At 37.3% G+C, this 18,103-nt stretch overlaps 1 protein-coding gene across 5 annotated transcripts in view; it reads right to left on the minus strand.

Annotated features, from left to right (window-relative positions):
- Positions 1-18,103, minus strand: part of ZNF236 (zinc finger protein 236) — a 104,044-nt gene that overhangs the window by 42,773 nt on the left and 43,168 nt on the right. For all 5 annotated transcript variants that reach the window (XM_038525743.1, XM_038525745.1, XM_038525746.1 and 2 more), the window contains 4 exons: positions 15,578-15,850; positions 13,889-14,092; positions 2,577-2,718; positions 1,694-1,954 (listed from right to left, as the gene is read on the minus strand). In XM_038525743.1, coding sequence (XP_038381671.1) covers positions 1,694-1,954; positions 2,577-2,718; positions 13,889-14,092; positions 15,578-15,850 — 880 coding nt within the window. The remainder of the gene's footprint in view (positions 1-1,693; positions 1,955-2,576; positions 2,719-13,888; positions 14,093-15,577; positions 15,851-18,103) is intronic.

Here is an 18,103-nt window from a genome sequence, read left to right on the forward strand (position 1 = left end):
TTCTTAGTTCCAAACAAAATCTTTCTTCTTCATTTTCTAATATCAAAAACAGTCACCCCTCAACTACTGTTACTGAGGAAGGGGAAACAAAAATGTAATAAAAATAGCCAAGTATTAAAACATACATCGTGACACCTTTACTATGATGGTGACTGCAAGGGTGCCAAGATGTTCACTCAGGGCTTCTTCATGACTCCCCAACGGATGGGAGGAGACTGTCTTGTGTGGTAACTGATAGAAGCTTTTTTCCTATACTTGTACTACTTTCTATACTTTTACCTTTTATACTTATTTTTAATATAAGCGTGTATGGTATTTTAGGAATTCCTAACACTTCGAACAAAGGGATGAAACACTGAAGCGCCTCGCTGCTTGCAGGTGGGTTCAAGAACACACAAACTATAGGAGAAGAACACCCAGCAGCAGCCAATGCAACACTTCACCTAATAGAGGTGACCTAGCCAAAAACAGCTGACCTACTTCCCAGAAATTCTACTACTTGGCTGCCAAGTCCATAAACTAGGCCTTCAGCGTGGACTCCCACACTACCACGGCGAGTGCACGGGCTTAAAAAGCCCTGAATTCCTGATAGAGACAAAGTATTACTCACATGCCAATGGGCCAGGTCATGTCCCAGGTCAACCCCTCTCAGCATGTACTGCTCTTAGGCACCTAGTATAGCAATCAGGGAGCACAGTACCCCAAACACCTAGGCACCAGGAATTCCCCAGTACAAATGCTTGTGAAGCCATCATTTCCTCCATAAAATGCAGGAAAGTATAAACTGGATATAAAACTGGCAAGAGTCCCCCACAGTGACACCACCAATATCATACTCCAGCAGTTCCACTTCTCAGTGCACGAATCAATTATGCCAAGATCAAAGACAATTCTTTGTCCTAAGTGCTTAGACATCCAGAGGGATAATACCAAACAACTATTTCTCACAGTTAGCTTATTCTACCATTTGGGGTTTGGTTTTGTTGGTAATATCAGGCAGAGATATCTGGGTTAAAATACTGCCTGGAAGTAAATTTTCTGGACCAGAAGGTTTAATATTCTCTTATGGCAGACCTAGTGACTCTTAGTTTCAAAGTTACCTTATCTAGGCTTTCCATTACAATACAGACTCCTGTGGCATCACAGAAACACCCATGAACAAACTCCAGATACAGCCAGTGTCTATAAGGGCTTCTAAGCTCACCTTCATTCAGAGATGAGATGGCCTTCTAATCAAGTAAAAATGTAACTTAATTTTAACGATGGATTTATATGATAGCTAAAACATATGTTCTTAGTTAACAACACAGAATGATCATTCAGATATGAATGATTGCCTAGAAATCCCAAGGTTGACTGACTAGGATTTTCCTTTTGGCAGTCTTCATGACCTAATTATCCCAGCCATGGTTTATTTAGCGTTTCAGTTACTACTACCTGTTTTAAGAGAACTTAAAAAGCATCTAGCTCAATATAGACTACTTCAATATTATATTAAAAATAAAAGCATTAATGTTCTAGTCTGCAGCTCTTAACAGATTCTTAGACAATGACATGAAAGTTTCCTGAGCCCATACTCCTCAAGCTAGATGGAATAATACAGGAATTAAAGACAATTATTTCTTAAAAACACTGTCTACCACCATCTGGGAATTACAGATTACTAAAAAGTGACCATCAGAATTATACCTACCTATGGGTTTTCATGTGCTTTTTGCAATTTAGTGAGGTCTTAAATGTTTTCTGGCAATAGGGACACATATAGGGACGAAGGTCATTATGGATACCCATATGTCGCCGTAAGCTACCACCAGTAGTGAAAGCTCCATTACATATCAGACACTTGAAAGATTTTAGTCCCGTGTGCGTTCGGACGTGTGCTTTGAGCACTCCTGCAGAAACAAAGCCTCTTCCACACTGAGAACATTTAAAAGGCTTTTCACCTGTATGTGATCTAAAAAGAATAAAAATTTTCATGAATAAGCTTCTTACAACTTTATAATGCTTTATACTCTATTGTGACTGGTACATTCTTTCACTTGGGCACCACTTTCTAAAGCTAAGCAGTGAGAACACCCGAGATTCAGAGAGCTCGAGTGACTTGCCTGAAGCCACACAGGGAGGGGGCACACAGCGGAGACAAAGCTGTATCGCAAGCCTGCCCCTAAGTTCTAAGCAGTTTCATGACATTTCACCATCTCTCGGGACCGAGTTTCTGCTTTCTTTCCACTGTTGCTAGCACGCAGCATTCAACTTAATGCTGATGAACACAACTGAAACACTGCTTAAGTAATTGTAATGCAACAAACCAAGTACTTTTCTGACACGTCCTAGAAACTGCAAACACTGAAATATAAGAGGGGTGTACGTAAAACTCAGTGACAATTTCTGGGTAAAATATTATAATCATGACACTAAAGAATGAAAACATCAGTCACCAATAAATACTTTGTGGTCAAATGCGATATTTTAAATACCAAAAGCTGACACTACCATCGTTAAAATTTCTACAAGTCACCAGCTCACTAAGTCACTGTATTTGCTCTACATTCCCATTTCTGAATCTGTTACCTTACCTGATGTGTTGTTTAAGGTGGCAAGATTTTTTATATGCACGATGACAGTAAAAACACTTGTACGGTCTATCTGCTTCATTTACAAAATTATTATTAAAATAACTTTGAAAAAACTGGTTTCTTGGAATGGGCTGGATAAGACCTACAAACCAAAAGAAAATCAGGAATAATTCACTGTTAATGCTACTAAAAAAGTTAAATGTCAAAAAGCAACTGCTTTCCCCGGAAGATGAAGGTTTTGAGGAATTACAGTCTAGATTGCAGTGTTGCCGCTAAGTGCTATCTTAACTGTGTTAGGTATTGGCTATTTTTTAAAAGCCCATTGGGAAACACAGTTAATATAAGACAGATATTTTCCAACACAAGGAGTATCTGTATGCTGCAGTTACTTCCTTTGGTCTTAGAGCCAATTTTTAATGGATTCCTACATTTATTGGCATGGAATCTAAATAAACTATATCCAAAATGTAGGTTCATCAGGATAGTAAATCCTTTATTTGTTCAGTATACTGTTTCTTAAGCACCATAATAAACTCAAACCACAAATGGTCCTAACATGATCTTTTGTCCTAAAAAGGAGTCAGCTTTCCCATAGCCATTTTATTAAAGGATTATCTGTGAACGGCAAAAGTACTAAGTATGAGTATTTAATAGTATTTAAGTATTTCGGGTTTTACATACTTTCAATAAAGGAAGAATCCCCTTAGGTTGCCTATGTAATAAACATGTCTTGATCAAGCTATTGAGTTCAAAACGCAACTCAGGACAAATGTCCACCTGAGCCATTTGAATTACTTCACATTTACCTGGAACATTAAGAGGAAGACTTCAGCTCCTTGACAGCATGCTGCCTGCCGGGATCCAGGCCCACTCCCAACCTCCCTGCTCACTCACTCCCCGTGCCCTTACTCCCAGTGAGGATTCTTAGAGGCCCTCTTAGCATGCTGCCGGCTCTCCCTGGATAGCCCAGGCTACAGCTCAATTCTTTGCCCCAAAACCTACTTCTCCCTCAATTCTCCTGTTGTATGTGAAAACAACCCTCCTCCCAGTCATACGGGGCCCGGTGTTCCAGAATTTTCCCCGTCTCATAAAGTAATTTGCCAGTCGAACTTCTCCAATGCCTCGTACACCTGTTTCCCCATCTCTATTCCCACGGCCAATGATCTCAAACAGTGGAGAGCAAAGTCACACAGCTGGAGAGGACTCAGTAGCTCCACAAAGTCACCCCCATATCAGACTGAAGTTAACAGACCCACATTTCCTGACACTTGCATCAGAAGCCCATTCGGTTTTCAATGAGAACTCAGAGCCCTCTCCCTTGGGATCTGTGTTCGATCCACACAACACAAACCCTAAAATTGCCACTTTCCCCATTTCATAAGTGTCCTGGAGCAGTAGGGCTTAATCAACGCTGTTCAGAAATGTCCTCTCTCCAGCAGCCCCAATGCCATCCTATGCTGCCCAGCTCCTTCCTAGTGACTCTGCTCCCGCTCAAAACAAGCAGCTTGAGTCACCCTTCCCAGAACCCACATACTGAATCTGACAGAGACAAACACCATGATGATGCCAGCCCCCAAATCACTGTTCTGCTCAACCTTCTCCTTACTTATGAACTAAGCCATGTGCTCACACGCCTTCAATGGCTCACAACCACAACTGCTCAGCATGGCATCTGACACCCACTGGCTCTCCATCTCCACCTACCCACCGACCTTTCATCTCCTCCCTATCTCTGTGCTCCTGCTATGTTCTGAACAACCTCAGCACCTGTCGCTGCTCCTTCTCCTGTCCCTTTTCCCCACTCCACTGGCTATAACTTGGGCACGCGATGTGCCTTGAGCCTACAACGCCTGCCAAGGAGGACAGATAATGCGACCAAATAAATAAATGCTCCTACCCTCAGCGTCTAGAAAATTAGGGACTGACGGAAAGCAACACACACAAATCCAGTAGTTATGATCACTGGTCATCTACTGTGTTTAAGGAACTATGTTAAGTTGTAGGAAGAGAACAGAAAGCTAACGTGAGTATTCTCCAAAATGGCAACCAAAGAGAGTGACATCCCAGTCACTACTCGGCTTAAGAAGCCGTGATGTTCACAAGAGGTCTCATTGGTAAAGCACAATGGCAACTCTCAGGCACAATTATTTGGAATTTTATGCAAATAGGCTCAATAACTATTACCTAAAAGTACCACTGAATTAAAATTATAAAGTCCAAATAAATAATATCTGATAATCCATTTTCTTGCTCTTTCTTGATCTTATCGGAATGCATGGTTTCTAAGAAAAACACCAATAAAAAAATTTTAAAGCTCTAAAATGAACTGTACAAATATGTACGTTCAAGATTAATTTTATGTGCTTTATTTGATAATATATACATTAAAAAGCAACAACAAAAATATGGGAAAATGAAGTAATTTTTAGCAACTAGTTATACAAATTACATAAATTTATGGAAATAGGTCAATTAAATGGAATTCAGAGAGTAATTTTGAAAAAGTAAAAGTCCTCCAGTGGTTGTCTTATACCTATTTTATTGGGGAAAAAGTAAGACACTTCACAAATAAGAAAACAAACTATTTCTTTTGCCATTTCGTCTACCAAAAAAGAATATGCCAGTTAATGAAGTCAGAATTTGAGGTGTGTAGAAATGCGAAGCTCACTAGATGGCACGGCTGTGTGGTTCAGCAGGAGCTGTCAGGCCTGTACCTGCGCTTGCTCCATTAGACAGATGAGCCCGCGTGGCTGGCCCACAACATCCAGCCTTCACTGAGCAGCCACCAGATGCCAGAATCTGACCGAGAGCCTTCACACTGGCTCTCTGCACCAGGCCTCAGGGCTCCCAGCCTTTCTGAGGCCCACTCTGGGTGTCACGCCCACTCTGGCACAGGGTCCCCCTCCAGCACCTGCCTCTGCAGCAACACCCCCAAGCTCCCATTGTTCCCCACACAACTCTTTCTCCCATGGCTCCTGGAATCTACATTCTCCGTCATAAACAGCAACTTCACAGAATGTCTAGTTCATCATTTCCTTTCCGTAACAGTGAGTCTAATGGTCAAAGCAAGTCCCTTGAAGCTGGCACTGTCACTCCTAGTGATTGCTTCTCTGCGTTGAAGAGCGCTAGTCCGGCACCCTGGCCTGGCTTGCGCCTCCCACCCTGGCATCACTTCCTTCCCAATCCTGCTTGCAACTCTGGCCCCTTCTCAAATAATTAGGAAGCTCCTAAAAAAAGAAACAAAAGAACCTGCTCTCAGAGATAACCATAAATAACAGTTGTATATATTCTAACAAAAGAGTTTGTTATAAATACAAGCAGGATCCAGGTCCTAGTTATACCTCATAAATACATTTACCATCCTTCTAAGTCAGTACACAGGACATTATCCTCATCATCCTTCAGATGTCTGCAAGGAATTTCACTAGACCAAGATATCCAGTTCACTGCACACACTTTTGATGAATATTTCTAGTGCTTCTAACTGTCCACTGCCACAACACTGCAATAAACAAACCAGTCTACACAACCATTTACCTTAGTGATTCCCACCCTCCCCCAACCTGTGGAATTACAAGCTCAAGGGTGGTGTCCAGGCATAAGTATTAGAAATAGATCCCTAAATGATTCTGAGCCCTTTGCAAGTTTGGGGGGGGAGGGGAGGTTGCCCTCGTTTGAGCTAATTTAGGCACTAAAATAACAGGACTCATTTTTTCAGTTATTTTTTCACTTCTAGTAATTTTACAAATACAAAGTTCTGCTACAAAGTTAGCCTACCTATAAGGTCTCAATCTTTGAAGAAAGAAATTAAGCATGAATTAAACATACATAAAACATAAATGTCCTATGGTCTTAGTGATATTATGTCATCTCTACTAGATCATTAGTCTATATATATATGACATGTTAAGGAAACTACTATTCTCAAAGAAAGGCACAGAACAAATTCTGGTTGATTAATTTTGTGTCTTAAAAACAAACTGGAAATGTCCTTAAAACTTCCAAAATTCCAGGGCGCCTGGGTGGCTCAGTCATTTACCTCTGTTGGTTTCAGCTCAAGTTATGATCCTCATACCTGTATCAGGCTCTGCCCTCAGCATGCAATCTGTTTGGGATTCTTTCCCCCTAACCCTCTGCCCCTCCCCCTCCTGTCTAAATTAATTAATTGATTGATTAATTGACTGATTGAAAAAATCTTCTAAATTCCTTCTATTATAAAAGAAGAGAAAGCTTTATCTTGTTACAGTGTTTATCTCGTTACTTAAAATACACTTAAGTCTTAGAACTTTCACATATTATAAATAGTAAGAAAATGCAAATACAGTAAAATAACAAAATGATGACAAACATAACACACATTATATGTCCTAACACATAAAATAAATTCAATATGTGAGGTTAGACAAATGTGTTTAACAAAAGATAAATGCTCTAATACCGATTTAGTTAAAACACAAATATAAACTTGGAAAATCAATCATTACAGCCCTGAGGTTTAAAATAATAATCAAAGCCTGACTCACTTGCAGAGAGAAGATACTTTAAATATTTATGCTACACAAAATGAAAAACCAGTGATGCTATACTCATACACACAGAGACAAGTAGTCATACATATGAGAAAACAGTGACTTCTTTATATCTGTCTCCGATTTGAACACTGAGAACTACAGATCAGAATCTCTTTCCCCCCAGTTTTATTGAGAAGTAACTGGCACACATCACTGTAGAAGTTTAAGGTCTGACACCTACTGTGACATGGTTACCACAGCTCAGCAAACATTCATCCTCTCGTAAAAGATACAATTCAAGGAAAAGAGAGAAGAAAAACAGAAAAAGCATCTCCTTGCAATGAGCACTCTCAGGATGTACTACCTTCCCAAGTTTCCTGTACATCACATGCTGGGTCACCATAGCACACATCCCATCCCTGGCGCTTATTTATCTTACAGCTGGAAGTTTGCATCTTTTGACCCCCTGCTTCCAATCCCTCCACTTCTTCCCCTCCTCTGGTAACCACAAGTTTCACCCCTTGTTCTAAGTGTCTCTTTTTGTTTTTTCTTCTTTTTAGAGTCTACATATAAGTGACATCATACATATTTGTCTTTCTCTGACTGGTTGCTCTTAGCAAAATGCCTTCAAGGTTCATCTGTGTTGCTGCAAATGGTAGGATTTCCTCATTTTTTAATGGATGAATAGTATTCCAAAATTTCTTTACCCATTCATCCATCAATGAGATTGTTTCCATGTCTTAGCTATTGTAAATAATTCAGCTGTGAACATAGGAGTGTTTCCTTTGGATATATTCCTACAAGGAGAATTGCTACGTCATATGGTAGCTCTATCTTTAATTTTCTGAGAATCCTCTATACTTTTTTTTCCATTGTGGTTATGCCTATTAACGATCCCACCAACAGTACACAAACTTTCCCTTTTCTCCACATGCATGTCAACATGTCATCTCTTATCTTTTTGATAATGGCCATTCTAACAGAGATGAGGTGATGGTATTTCACTGTGGTTCCAATTTGCATTCCCTAATGACTAGTGATGGTGACCATCTTTTCATGTACCTTTTGGCCTTCTGACAATCTTCTTTGGAGAAAACTCTACAGGTCCTTTAGTCATTTTTTTTTTAATTTTAATTAATTAATTAATTGTTGCCATTGAGTTACAGGAGTTTTAAAATATATTTTGGATATTAACATTTTATCAGATACACTGATTACAGATGTTTTCTTCCATTCCATAGTCTGTCTTTTCACTTTATTGATGGTTTCTGTTGCTATGCACAAACTTTTTAGTTTGATATAGTCCTACTTACTTTTTATTTTGTTGCTGTGCTTTAGGTGTCATATACAAAACATCATGATCATGACCTATATCAAGAAGCTTTGTCATTGTTTTCTTCTAGAACTTTTATAGTTTCAAGACTTACATTTAAGTCTAAGGGGTGTAAGATAAGGGTCTAGTTTCATTCTTCTACATGTGAATATCCAGTTATCCCAGCACCATTTATTGAAGAGACTATCTTTTCTCCATTGAATGTTCTTGGCTCTCTTGTCAAATATTAGTTAACCATATATGCTTGGGTTTATGTTTGGGCTCTCCATTTTATTCCATTGGTCTATTTGTTTTATGCTAATAACACACTGCATCAATGTCTACAGCTTTATAGCAGTATGTTGAAACCAGGAAGCGTGACATACCTGCTTTCTTCTTCTTTCTCATGACTTTTTGTGGCTCTTTAAGTTCTTAATCATTCCATATCAATTCTAGGAATGTTTTTTTCTACTTCTATAAAAAACATCATTGGAATTCTGATAGGACTGCACTGAATCCACAGATGACTTTGGCACTATGACATTTAACAATGTTAATTCTTCTAGTCCATGAACATGGGATACTTTTCCATTTATTTGTATCTTCTTCAACTTCTTACATTAGTGCCTTTTAGTTTTCAGGTAGAGATTTTTTTCCTCCGTGGCTATATTTATTCCTGAGTATTTTACTGTTTTGGATGCTACTCCTCTAGCTGGGACTTCCAGCACTATGTTGAATAGGAGTGGTGAGAATGGGTACCCTTGTCTTGTTTTGATCTTAGAGGAAAAGCCTTTATTTACCCTTTTACCATCAAGTATATTGTTAACGGTAGTCTTATCATATACGGCTTTTATTATGTTGAGACATGTTCCTTCTATGCCTATTTTGTTAACATTTGTTATCATGAATAGATGTCGAATTTTGTCAGATGTTTTCTATTGGGATCATAAGATTCTTTTTGTTTCATTCTGTTTATGTATCACTTGATTGAATTGTGTATGTTAAACCATCCTTGCATCCCTGTGATAAATTCCACCTAATTATGGTGAATCTTCCTTTTAATGTGCTGAATTTGGTTTCACACTATTTTATTGAGAATTTTTGCATTTAAGTTCATCAGGGATATTGGCCTGTAGTTTTCTTTTCTAGTAGTGTCCTTTTCTGGTTTTGGTATGATGACAATGACTTTGGGAATGTTCCTTCCTCTGAATTTTCTGGAAGAGTTTAAGAAAGAACATTGATGTTAATTCTTCTTTAATGTTTGGTAAAATTCACCAGTGAAGTCATCTGATCCTGGGCTTTTCTATGTTGACAGACTTGATTATTACGAATTTGCTAAGATGTTTTGTTGTGGCCTAACATATAGTATATCCTAGAAAATGTATGATGTGTACTTGAGAAGAATGTGTGTTCTGCTGTTGTTGGTTAGAATGTCCTGCAAATGCCTGTGAGTTCCATCTGGTTTATAGTGTTGGTCAAATCTGCTGTTTCCTTACTGATTCTCCATCTGAATAATCTGTCCATTGTTGAGAGTGGAGTATTAGATTCCTCAATGATTACTGTATTACTATTTCTCCTTTTAGCTGTCCTTTTCTGCTTTATATATTTAGGTAGTATTTCCATGTTGAATGCACAAATATTTACAATTGTTGTATCTTCTGGATATATTGATCTGTTTATCATTATATAAGGACCTCCTTTGTCTTTTTTTTTTTTTTTTTTTTACCATTTCTACTTTCAACTCTATTTTGTCTTAAAAATAAAAATAAAGAATTAACAAAGTCTATTTGGTCTGATGCAAGTATAACTATCCCTGCCTTTTTTGGTTACCATTTGCTTGAAATGTTTTTTTCCATCCTTTACTCTCATACTATGTGTATTTTTTCAAAGCTAACACGAGTCTCTTATGGGCAGCATTATCACTGGATCCATTTTGCTATCCTTTCAGCCATTCTATGCCCTTTAATTTGAGGATTTAATCCATTTACACTTAATTACTGATAGGTAAGAACTAACTAACGCCATTTTGTTAATTGTTTTCTGGATCCTATGTTCTTTGTTTCCTATTTTGCTGTCCATTTTGTGCTTTAATACCTTTTGGTAACAGTATGTTTTAATTTCTTTATCATGCTCTTTTGTGTAATTCCTATAGGATTTTCCCTTGTGGTTACCATGGGGCTTACACAGACTATCTTAAACTTATAATACCCCATTTTAAATGGATAATAACTCCAATAGAATTCACAAATTTTATATTTTAACTTCTCCTCCCCCCTCACATTTTAGGTTATTGCCACAATTTATGAGTTTTTAAACTATGTAACTATGAATAAAAGATTACAGTAACTACTTATGGTTATTTTTACTCTCTTTTCTTTTTTTAAACTTTTTTTTTTTTAACTTTTAAACAAGAGCTGTAATTAAGTATGCACAAGTATTACCATATTGCAGAATCTAACTATGACTGCATGTTTATCATTACCAATGAGATTTATGTTACTTTTTTATGTTTTTATGATGCTAATTATTGTTCTTTTACTTCCACTCAAAGAAATCCCTTCAGCATTTCTTATAAGGTCTGGTGAACTCTCTCAGCTTTCTATGATGGTAATAATGAACTCCCCCTGATTATTATGATCACCTTGACTCTAATACCTCCCCAGTCTACACATTATTGTATTTAAAATTTAGCTCTTAAATTAGAAGAAAAAACATTTAGAGTATAAGACAGCATGTCTAGTGAAATATAATCCCTAACATATAATAAACTTAACAATATTCAAGTTTAGTAAAAATTGCTGGTACTTGATAACCATGATACAAAGGCTACTTGAAAATCATGGTGTGCTCTTCCACACTTCTGTGCCTGGGCATGCAGTGGTAATGGGTATGCAGAGGAAGTGAATTTTATTGAACATAGCCTGGGTCTAGAAGTCAGAAGATCCAGATTCTAGTTCTACCGTGAATACAAAACTTGTTATATAGCCTCAAAGCAACACTATAACTTCTTCTAGAGCCTAGTTTTTACATCTGTACAAATGAGGAATGTGGAAAAGTTTTGGAATGACTCTTTTTAAGTTCCTATACAGCTCTAAAAGTTTTTATGACCATATGGTACTATACCACTAACAGTACTTCCTTAATATACAGACTAAAAGACTCAGTACAGTTGTATTAATGCATTCTAATACCTTCCTAAGTGACAGTCTTAGTCTAAAAGACATACTGTGTTTTAGGTAACTAGACTGAACTAGAACAGCTCATCTCCCAATGAAGTCCCAATGAAATAATTGTAACTAATCTATACTAAAACCCTGTCATGTTTTATCAAAATCTGTCCCCTAAAAAAAAAAAAAATCTGTCCCCTAAAAATCTGTCCCCATTACTGAAGTCATGTCTTTTCTATAAAGCCCCAAGGAGTTCAGAGTCTAAAAGAGACAGACACAAACATAAATAATAATGAAGTTAAGCATAAAAATAACTATTTACAATATTTTATGTTTTACAATATGAAGCCATCTCTACAACTCATTTCCCTCATGTGTCTCATTCAGCCTAGACCAAAGGAGAATTCTGCTTCCACTAATTTGGTCCAAGTTTGGTTTCCTAGACATCTGTGAAACCAACAAGTAAAATGTACCCCATTTTAACCTTGGAAAAAATCTACAGTATCAGGATTGTAGTATAACTCAACTAAGGCTTTACAAACTTAAAGTCAAGAAACGAACACCTGGGTGGGTCTGTGGTTGAGCGTTTGCCTTCAGCTCAGGTCGTGATCCCAGGGTCCTGTGATGGAGTCCTGCATCAGGCTCCCTGCAAGAAGCCTGCTTCTCCCTCTGCCTATGTCTCTGTCTGTCTCTGTGTGTCTCCCATGAATAAATGAATAAAATCTTTAAAAAACAAACAGACAAACAAACAAACCCACAGATATTTAACCTGATTCACAGCAACCTAAAAAAACTGGGAATTTGAGAGTAATTCTCAAGAATGAAGAATAATTCTAGGGCCACTAAATAAATGTTAAATTGTCCTGACTTTCGGAGATTTTTCTGCATTTCAAGAATGGCACAAACCATTGAGAACCTAAAGATTATAGTAAAGATCAAATACACATTAAGTGAAATTGGTTTGTTGCTTTGCTTTGTGAGCTACCAAAAGTGGACAAGGACATCAAAGTATTCTCACTTCCCATGGGAGCTTTGATCAGTTTCTTGACTTTGAACTATTAATACCCTAAGAATCACAGTTCCTCAGAAGCCCAGAAGAACTCAGACACAAAATCATTAGAAAATGATACTTTGGGGAGGATGACCTTTTACTTGTTGTCTGTTTTGGGGTTTTCCATTTTTTCTACAGCCAATTATGATAAGCATATTATTCTAGGAAAGATCTATTTCATCTAAATTTTCAAATATGCTAGCTATTTGAACTATACCTAACATATTTAGCTATGTTCTGTTATGCTTTCACTGAACTATAATCAAAGATGTGTCCTATACAATACCTACTTTTGAAAATTTAAAGGTTTTCTATATCCTAGGATTTGATCAACTTTGTTTCATGCATATTTAAAAGACTATGTATTATAGAGTAAAGATTCTATAAAGCTAACCCCTTGTTATATGTGTACTTCAAATTTTCTTTAGTTTCACTATTTAGTTAAAACGATCTAATTGAGTATCTTACACTATACGATTAGAATTTGAATAGTTCTCTTTTCTTCTAATTTTTCTTGGTTTATATATTTGATGCTATGCTCCTAAAGATTCATGATTGTAGCAGATTATAATTTATATTAATCTAAAATATCACCTTTATACCATTTAACCTTTATTTATATTAAATTATACTTTCATGTTAATTTTGTTCACAGACTGGATTATCTTGCCTAAGATAATGAAATACAGAAACTGCATGAAAATATAAGTTTTAGTACAGAATTTAATGAAGTTTCTTTAATTTCGTTTAGCACTTACAAAAATCATTTTTCTGAAGATTCTTTTTTCTTTTTTTTTTTAAGATTCTTATAAGCAGTGTTTTCTTTTTAGTTAGTTAACAAAATCCTACTTTACCTTGATTACAATAACACTGAGTCTAAAAAAAAGGGCCTTAAAAGCTGGCAGGTTTTTTTTTCAGTTCAAATATTAAAGCAGTCATGTAATAATCTGTTACACACTACATAGGGATTTTAAGATAAAAATAACAAAGGACACTGCATATTTCACATAAAGAACACCTGTCCACTTTGACAGTTCTATTGAGGAAGAAATTTTTCTTCAACGAGAACTTACATACATTTTCACTTCTGCACAGCATTTCTACTATAGCGGTAGTTTATACAGAACTAGGATTTTCATTTTGACTGTGGAGCGTACTAGGCCATAAAGCAAAACTGCTGAACAAAAACTACATTAATACCATGCTAAAAACTATGTGGACCGTAATATTTGTATAATCTTTCCAAAGTACAAAGGAGAAGAGAATCTTACCTACGTCAGTTATGAGAATCGGCTCTTGCAAAGGAATATCAGGGACTGGAACGCTGGCCTTGCCGACTCGAACCTTTGCAGGTTTACGCTGGTGCCTCATCTTTCTTAACTCCGTGTGTTTAAAGTGAGAAGCAATGTGAGTCTTCCTATGGCCTGAGGTTCGAAACCTTTTGTCACAGTGAGGACAAGCAAAAGGTCTGACCCCTAAAAAAAATGAAAGTAGACTGTATAACTATTTCAAGAAAATACATCGCAACAATTAATGCCAACATAAAATTCTAGTATTTTAATACTGATTTGACTATTCATCATTTCGTGCTTATAATCTCACGGATATTATAAATCAGAGTTATTTTTCCCTTGTTTGCACACAGTGCATATTTAGATGCTAAGGCATGTAATAAGAGCATTTTAAGTAAAAAAGAACATCTGTTAGCTTTGCAGTGTAAAATACTTAAACCTTAAAATATTCAAATATTCAGTCCTTAAGAATAGTAAAGTGTGTGACTCTTCTCTCTCTCAAACCATCATCTGTAAGAAATTACAGCACCTACCTCTAGGCTGCTTTCCAGGACCGTACACACTCATGTCTAAATAGCACTTTAGCAGCTCTGAGCATGTAGTAAACAAACAGTAAACAGCATGTAGTAAACAAACAACAGTAGTTGTTATTAATTGTAAATAATGCTTGGCTGCTGCTAACAGTGACAGTGATAATTTCCTCTTAACAATTCTCCACTATTAATTCCCTTTCTTGAAGGAAATCTCCTTCACTTATAATTTTATTGGTAAATGAAACTAGAAATTCCAAAGAAGGACATAGTGCAAAATTGACTAATTTCAGTGTTTTCAAATCTTCATCCACATGGTCAGCTCAGCCCAGGAACCCCAGGTGAGTAGTGGAAGTCAATGCTAATGGGTATGGTATATCTTGGGCGGGGGGGGCGGGAGAAAAGGATAGAAATGTTGAAAATCCATAGTTGGGTGGGCTGCACAATTTCTGAATAAAGTGAATTCTGAATTCACTTTGAAAGGGTAAATTTTGGGGCACCTGGGTGGCTCAGTGGTTGAGCGTCTGCGTTTGGCTCAGAGCGTGATCCCGGGGTCCTAGGATCAAGCCCGCATTGGGTCTCCACAGGGAGCCTGCTTCTCTCTCCGCCTATGTCTCTGCCTCTCTCTCTCTCTCTCATGAATAAATAAATAAAGTTTTTTTTTAAAAAGTAAATTTTATGATCTGTGAGTTATATCTCAATAAAACTATTACAAAAAAATTACTGCCTAAATATGAACATTTTCATGCCTTAATACTGATTACAAAATACTCAAAAGGTAGAGCAAGAGTTTTCCCTCACTGCCCAAGGCCTCAGCACAAACGTCCCACTGAGGCGTCTCTTCCACAGAAAGGCCCATCCCCGCTACACACAAACGTGTTTGCCCATAACACCCCTCCCTCGGCTCAGCCCCATAGGTTCATCCCTCAGCGGTACTGTTTAATGCTTCCCCCATTAAGCCATCAGCTCCCTGAGAATCAATGTCACATCAGCTTTCTTTACCAGTTACACCGAGAGTCTAGCCTAGAGAAGGGAGTCAGTCATTAAGTACATACTAAAGAAAAACAAGCCCTGGAAGTGCTGGACTACTCTCCGCAGACTGCCATGACCTAGTATCCCCGGAGCACCCCTGTAGCACCTGTGTGCAGGCGGATGTGCACTTTGAGGCTCCCCGAGGTGGAAAAGCTCTTCAGGCAGTACTGGCACTTGAACGCTTTGATGCCCGTGTGCGTTTTGATGTGAGCGGTCAGGGTGCTCTTCACAGCAAAGGCCCGGAAACACTGTGGACACTTGAAGGGCTTCTCATGGGTATGAATGCGGATGTGGCGCACCAGGTCACTCGGCTTCCGGAACTCCTTGGTGCAGTAAGGACATACATGCCATCGAACACCGTTCTCCTCACGGATTGAACCTGCGGCCAAATGAAACACAGAAAACAGCCCAGCTATTATACCAAATATTGAGGCACTTTAATGTCTTTCTAGGGTTAGATTAAAACAGCACACATACTTATAAAAAGCTATCTACTTTTTGCCACAGCAGAAGATATATGATCAGTTATGAAAATGTTGAAATTCTCAGAATCACTGAAATTACTGAAGACTATGGTTCAATCTGACAGAAAATCTGAACAGTCACATGAAAACACAAATCAAAGCCTGTGGGAAGTAAAAGAGTGCTAACTGGATAGGTGAAATGAAGTCAAAAGTACAATAACTACCTAACAGTCTTATGACAAATCAGAAAAGCAAGGTATAAAAGGTGGGATAACTATAGTACCTATTAGCTAAACTTGGGAAATCCCTACCCCATCAGTTTTTTTCTAGGCAAAAATGAAAACCTTATTTAATTACCTAAAATGACATAATATAAAACTGTCCCCAGGTTCTAATTATTTCTGGGAATGGACTGGCCAGAAAGTACAGACTGGCAGCCTGTAGATGTCTCCAAATGTGGCTTGTGTAGGTTTTGTTTGGACCACACACTGTTACAAAAAAAAAAGTTAAACACAGATTTTTGACCCTTTGACAAATGGAAAGATCTGGAAAACCAGATCTGCATTCCCACGTGGCAACTTTCCCTGGTCTCAGAAATTGCTTTTCTCTTCCAACATATTAATAAATTTGAAAAGAAGCATATATTATAATCTTTAGGATGAAAAAGCAATTACTAAAATTTAATATCTACTCTTAATTTTTACAAAATTATCGAAAAAGAGGAAGAGCTGAATAAACATATCTCAACACAACCTCTGACATAATAGGAAAATACTAAAAACAATCCTATTACAGTCAGGAAAAAAAAATCCACTGTCACTGTCATGAATTTATTGTGTTCTAGTGATACAAGCCAACAAAATTAGATAAGATACAGAAATACACAGTATAAACTATAAAGGAAAACGTAAAATCATTATTTACAAATGATAGGATTATATGCCTTAAAAAAAACTAAAACTAAGAAAGAGGCCCACATTTTAATACATGGAAATCAACATCCTTCATGTTTAACAAAATCCATAAGAAAATTTTAAATTACTACTAAAATACAAAAAAAAAAAAAAAAAAAAGAAAGAAAAAGAAAAGAAAAAACACCTGAATAAATGGAAATACACACCCTATTATTTGGTACAAAGACAACAAGTTATAAAGACATCAATACTCACTGGTTAAATCACTTAAATACAAATACCAATAGGATTTTTTAAGAAAACTAGAGCTCTGGAAATTTAGCAGACAATTCCAAAGTACACATGAAAAAATAAGCATGTGAAAATGGTCAAAAATACACTTTAAAAACAGTGTAACTGGGGAGGACTAGGCCTGCCAGTTATGAAAGCATCCTACAGAGCTACAATTGTCTGGTACCAGAACACATGAAAAAAAAGACAGGTTCGTACACAGAACACAGTCAAGACCCATGTAGGTCTGCAGGTATAAAGAACGGAATGGCGGCATGGTGTTTGGACAGCAGGGTGTTCATCTGGAAACAAAAAATAAAACTGAGTCAAAGATTTAGTTTAAAATAGGAAAAGTATGAAAGCATTGGATAAAAGAGGTTATTTCCCATAACATCAGTGTTGAAGTCTAAGTATTATACCCATCCAAAACCTGTGATACGCTGACAAATCTGGCTATAGAAAAACAAAACATTTCTCACTTTTCACTCAAAAAGACAAATCAGAGAATATACGCTATCAAAATGCTGTCATACTCAACATATTACAGCAAATAAAAGTTGACTCAGTCACATGGAAAAAATGCAGCCCTGGCTCTTTAAACAGGAAAACTTGCTCAACCTTTGATTCCTTACAAGAGAAATGCAATTAAAACAATAAGAAACCATTTTTAACCTATCAGGTGAGTAAAAAGGATCCCCAAATTTTGACAACAATCTCTTCAGAAAGGATAAGGAAACAGGCACTCTGCTATGGTGTCACTGGGAGTGTAGACAGACACACTACAAAGAAGCAAAATCACCAATATTTACAACTGTAAGTACGAACAAATTTCTTTTCCTTGCTATCAAGCACATTAGTGATACAAATAATGAAATCTGAGTAAGACCTGTGGACTGGATCCATGTTAACACCCTGATGTTGGGCAGCCCTGGTGGCTCAGCGGGTTTAGCGCTGCCTTCAGTCCAGGGCGTGATCCCGGAGACC

Source organism: Canis lupus, chromosome 1 (genome assembly GCF_011100685.1).
Source record: "Canis lupus familiaris isolate Mischka breed German Shepherd chromosome 1, alternate assembly UU_Cfam_GSD_1.0, whole genome shotgun sequence".
Taxonomy (NCBI): Eukaryota; Metazoa; Chordata; class Mammalia; order Carnivora; family Canidae; genus Canis; species Canis lupus.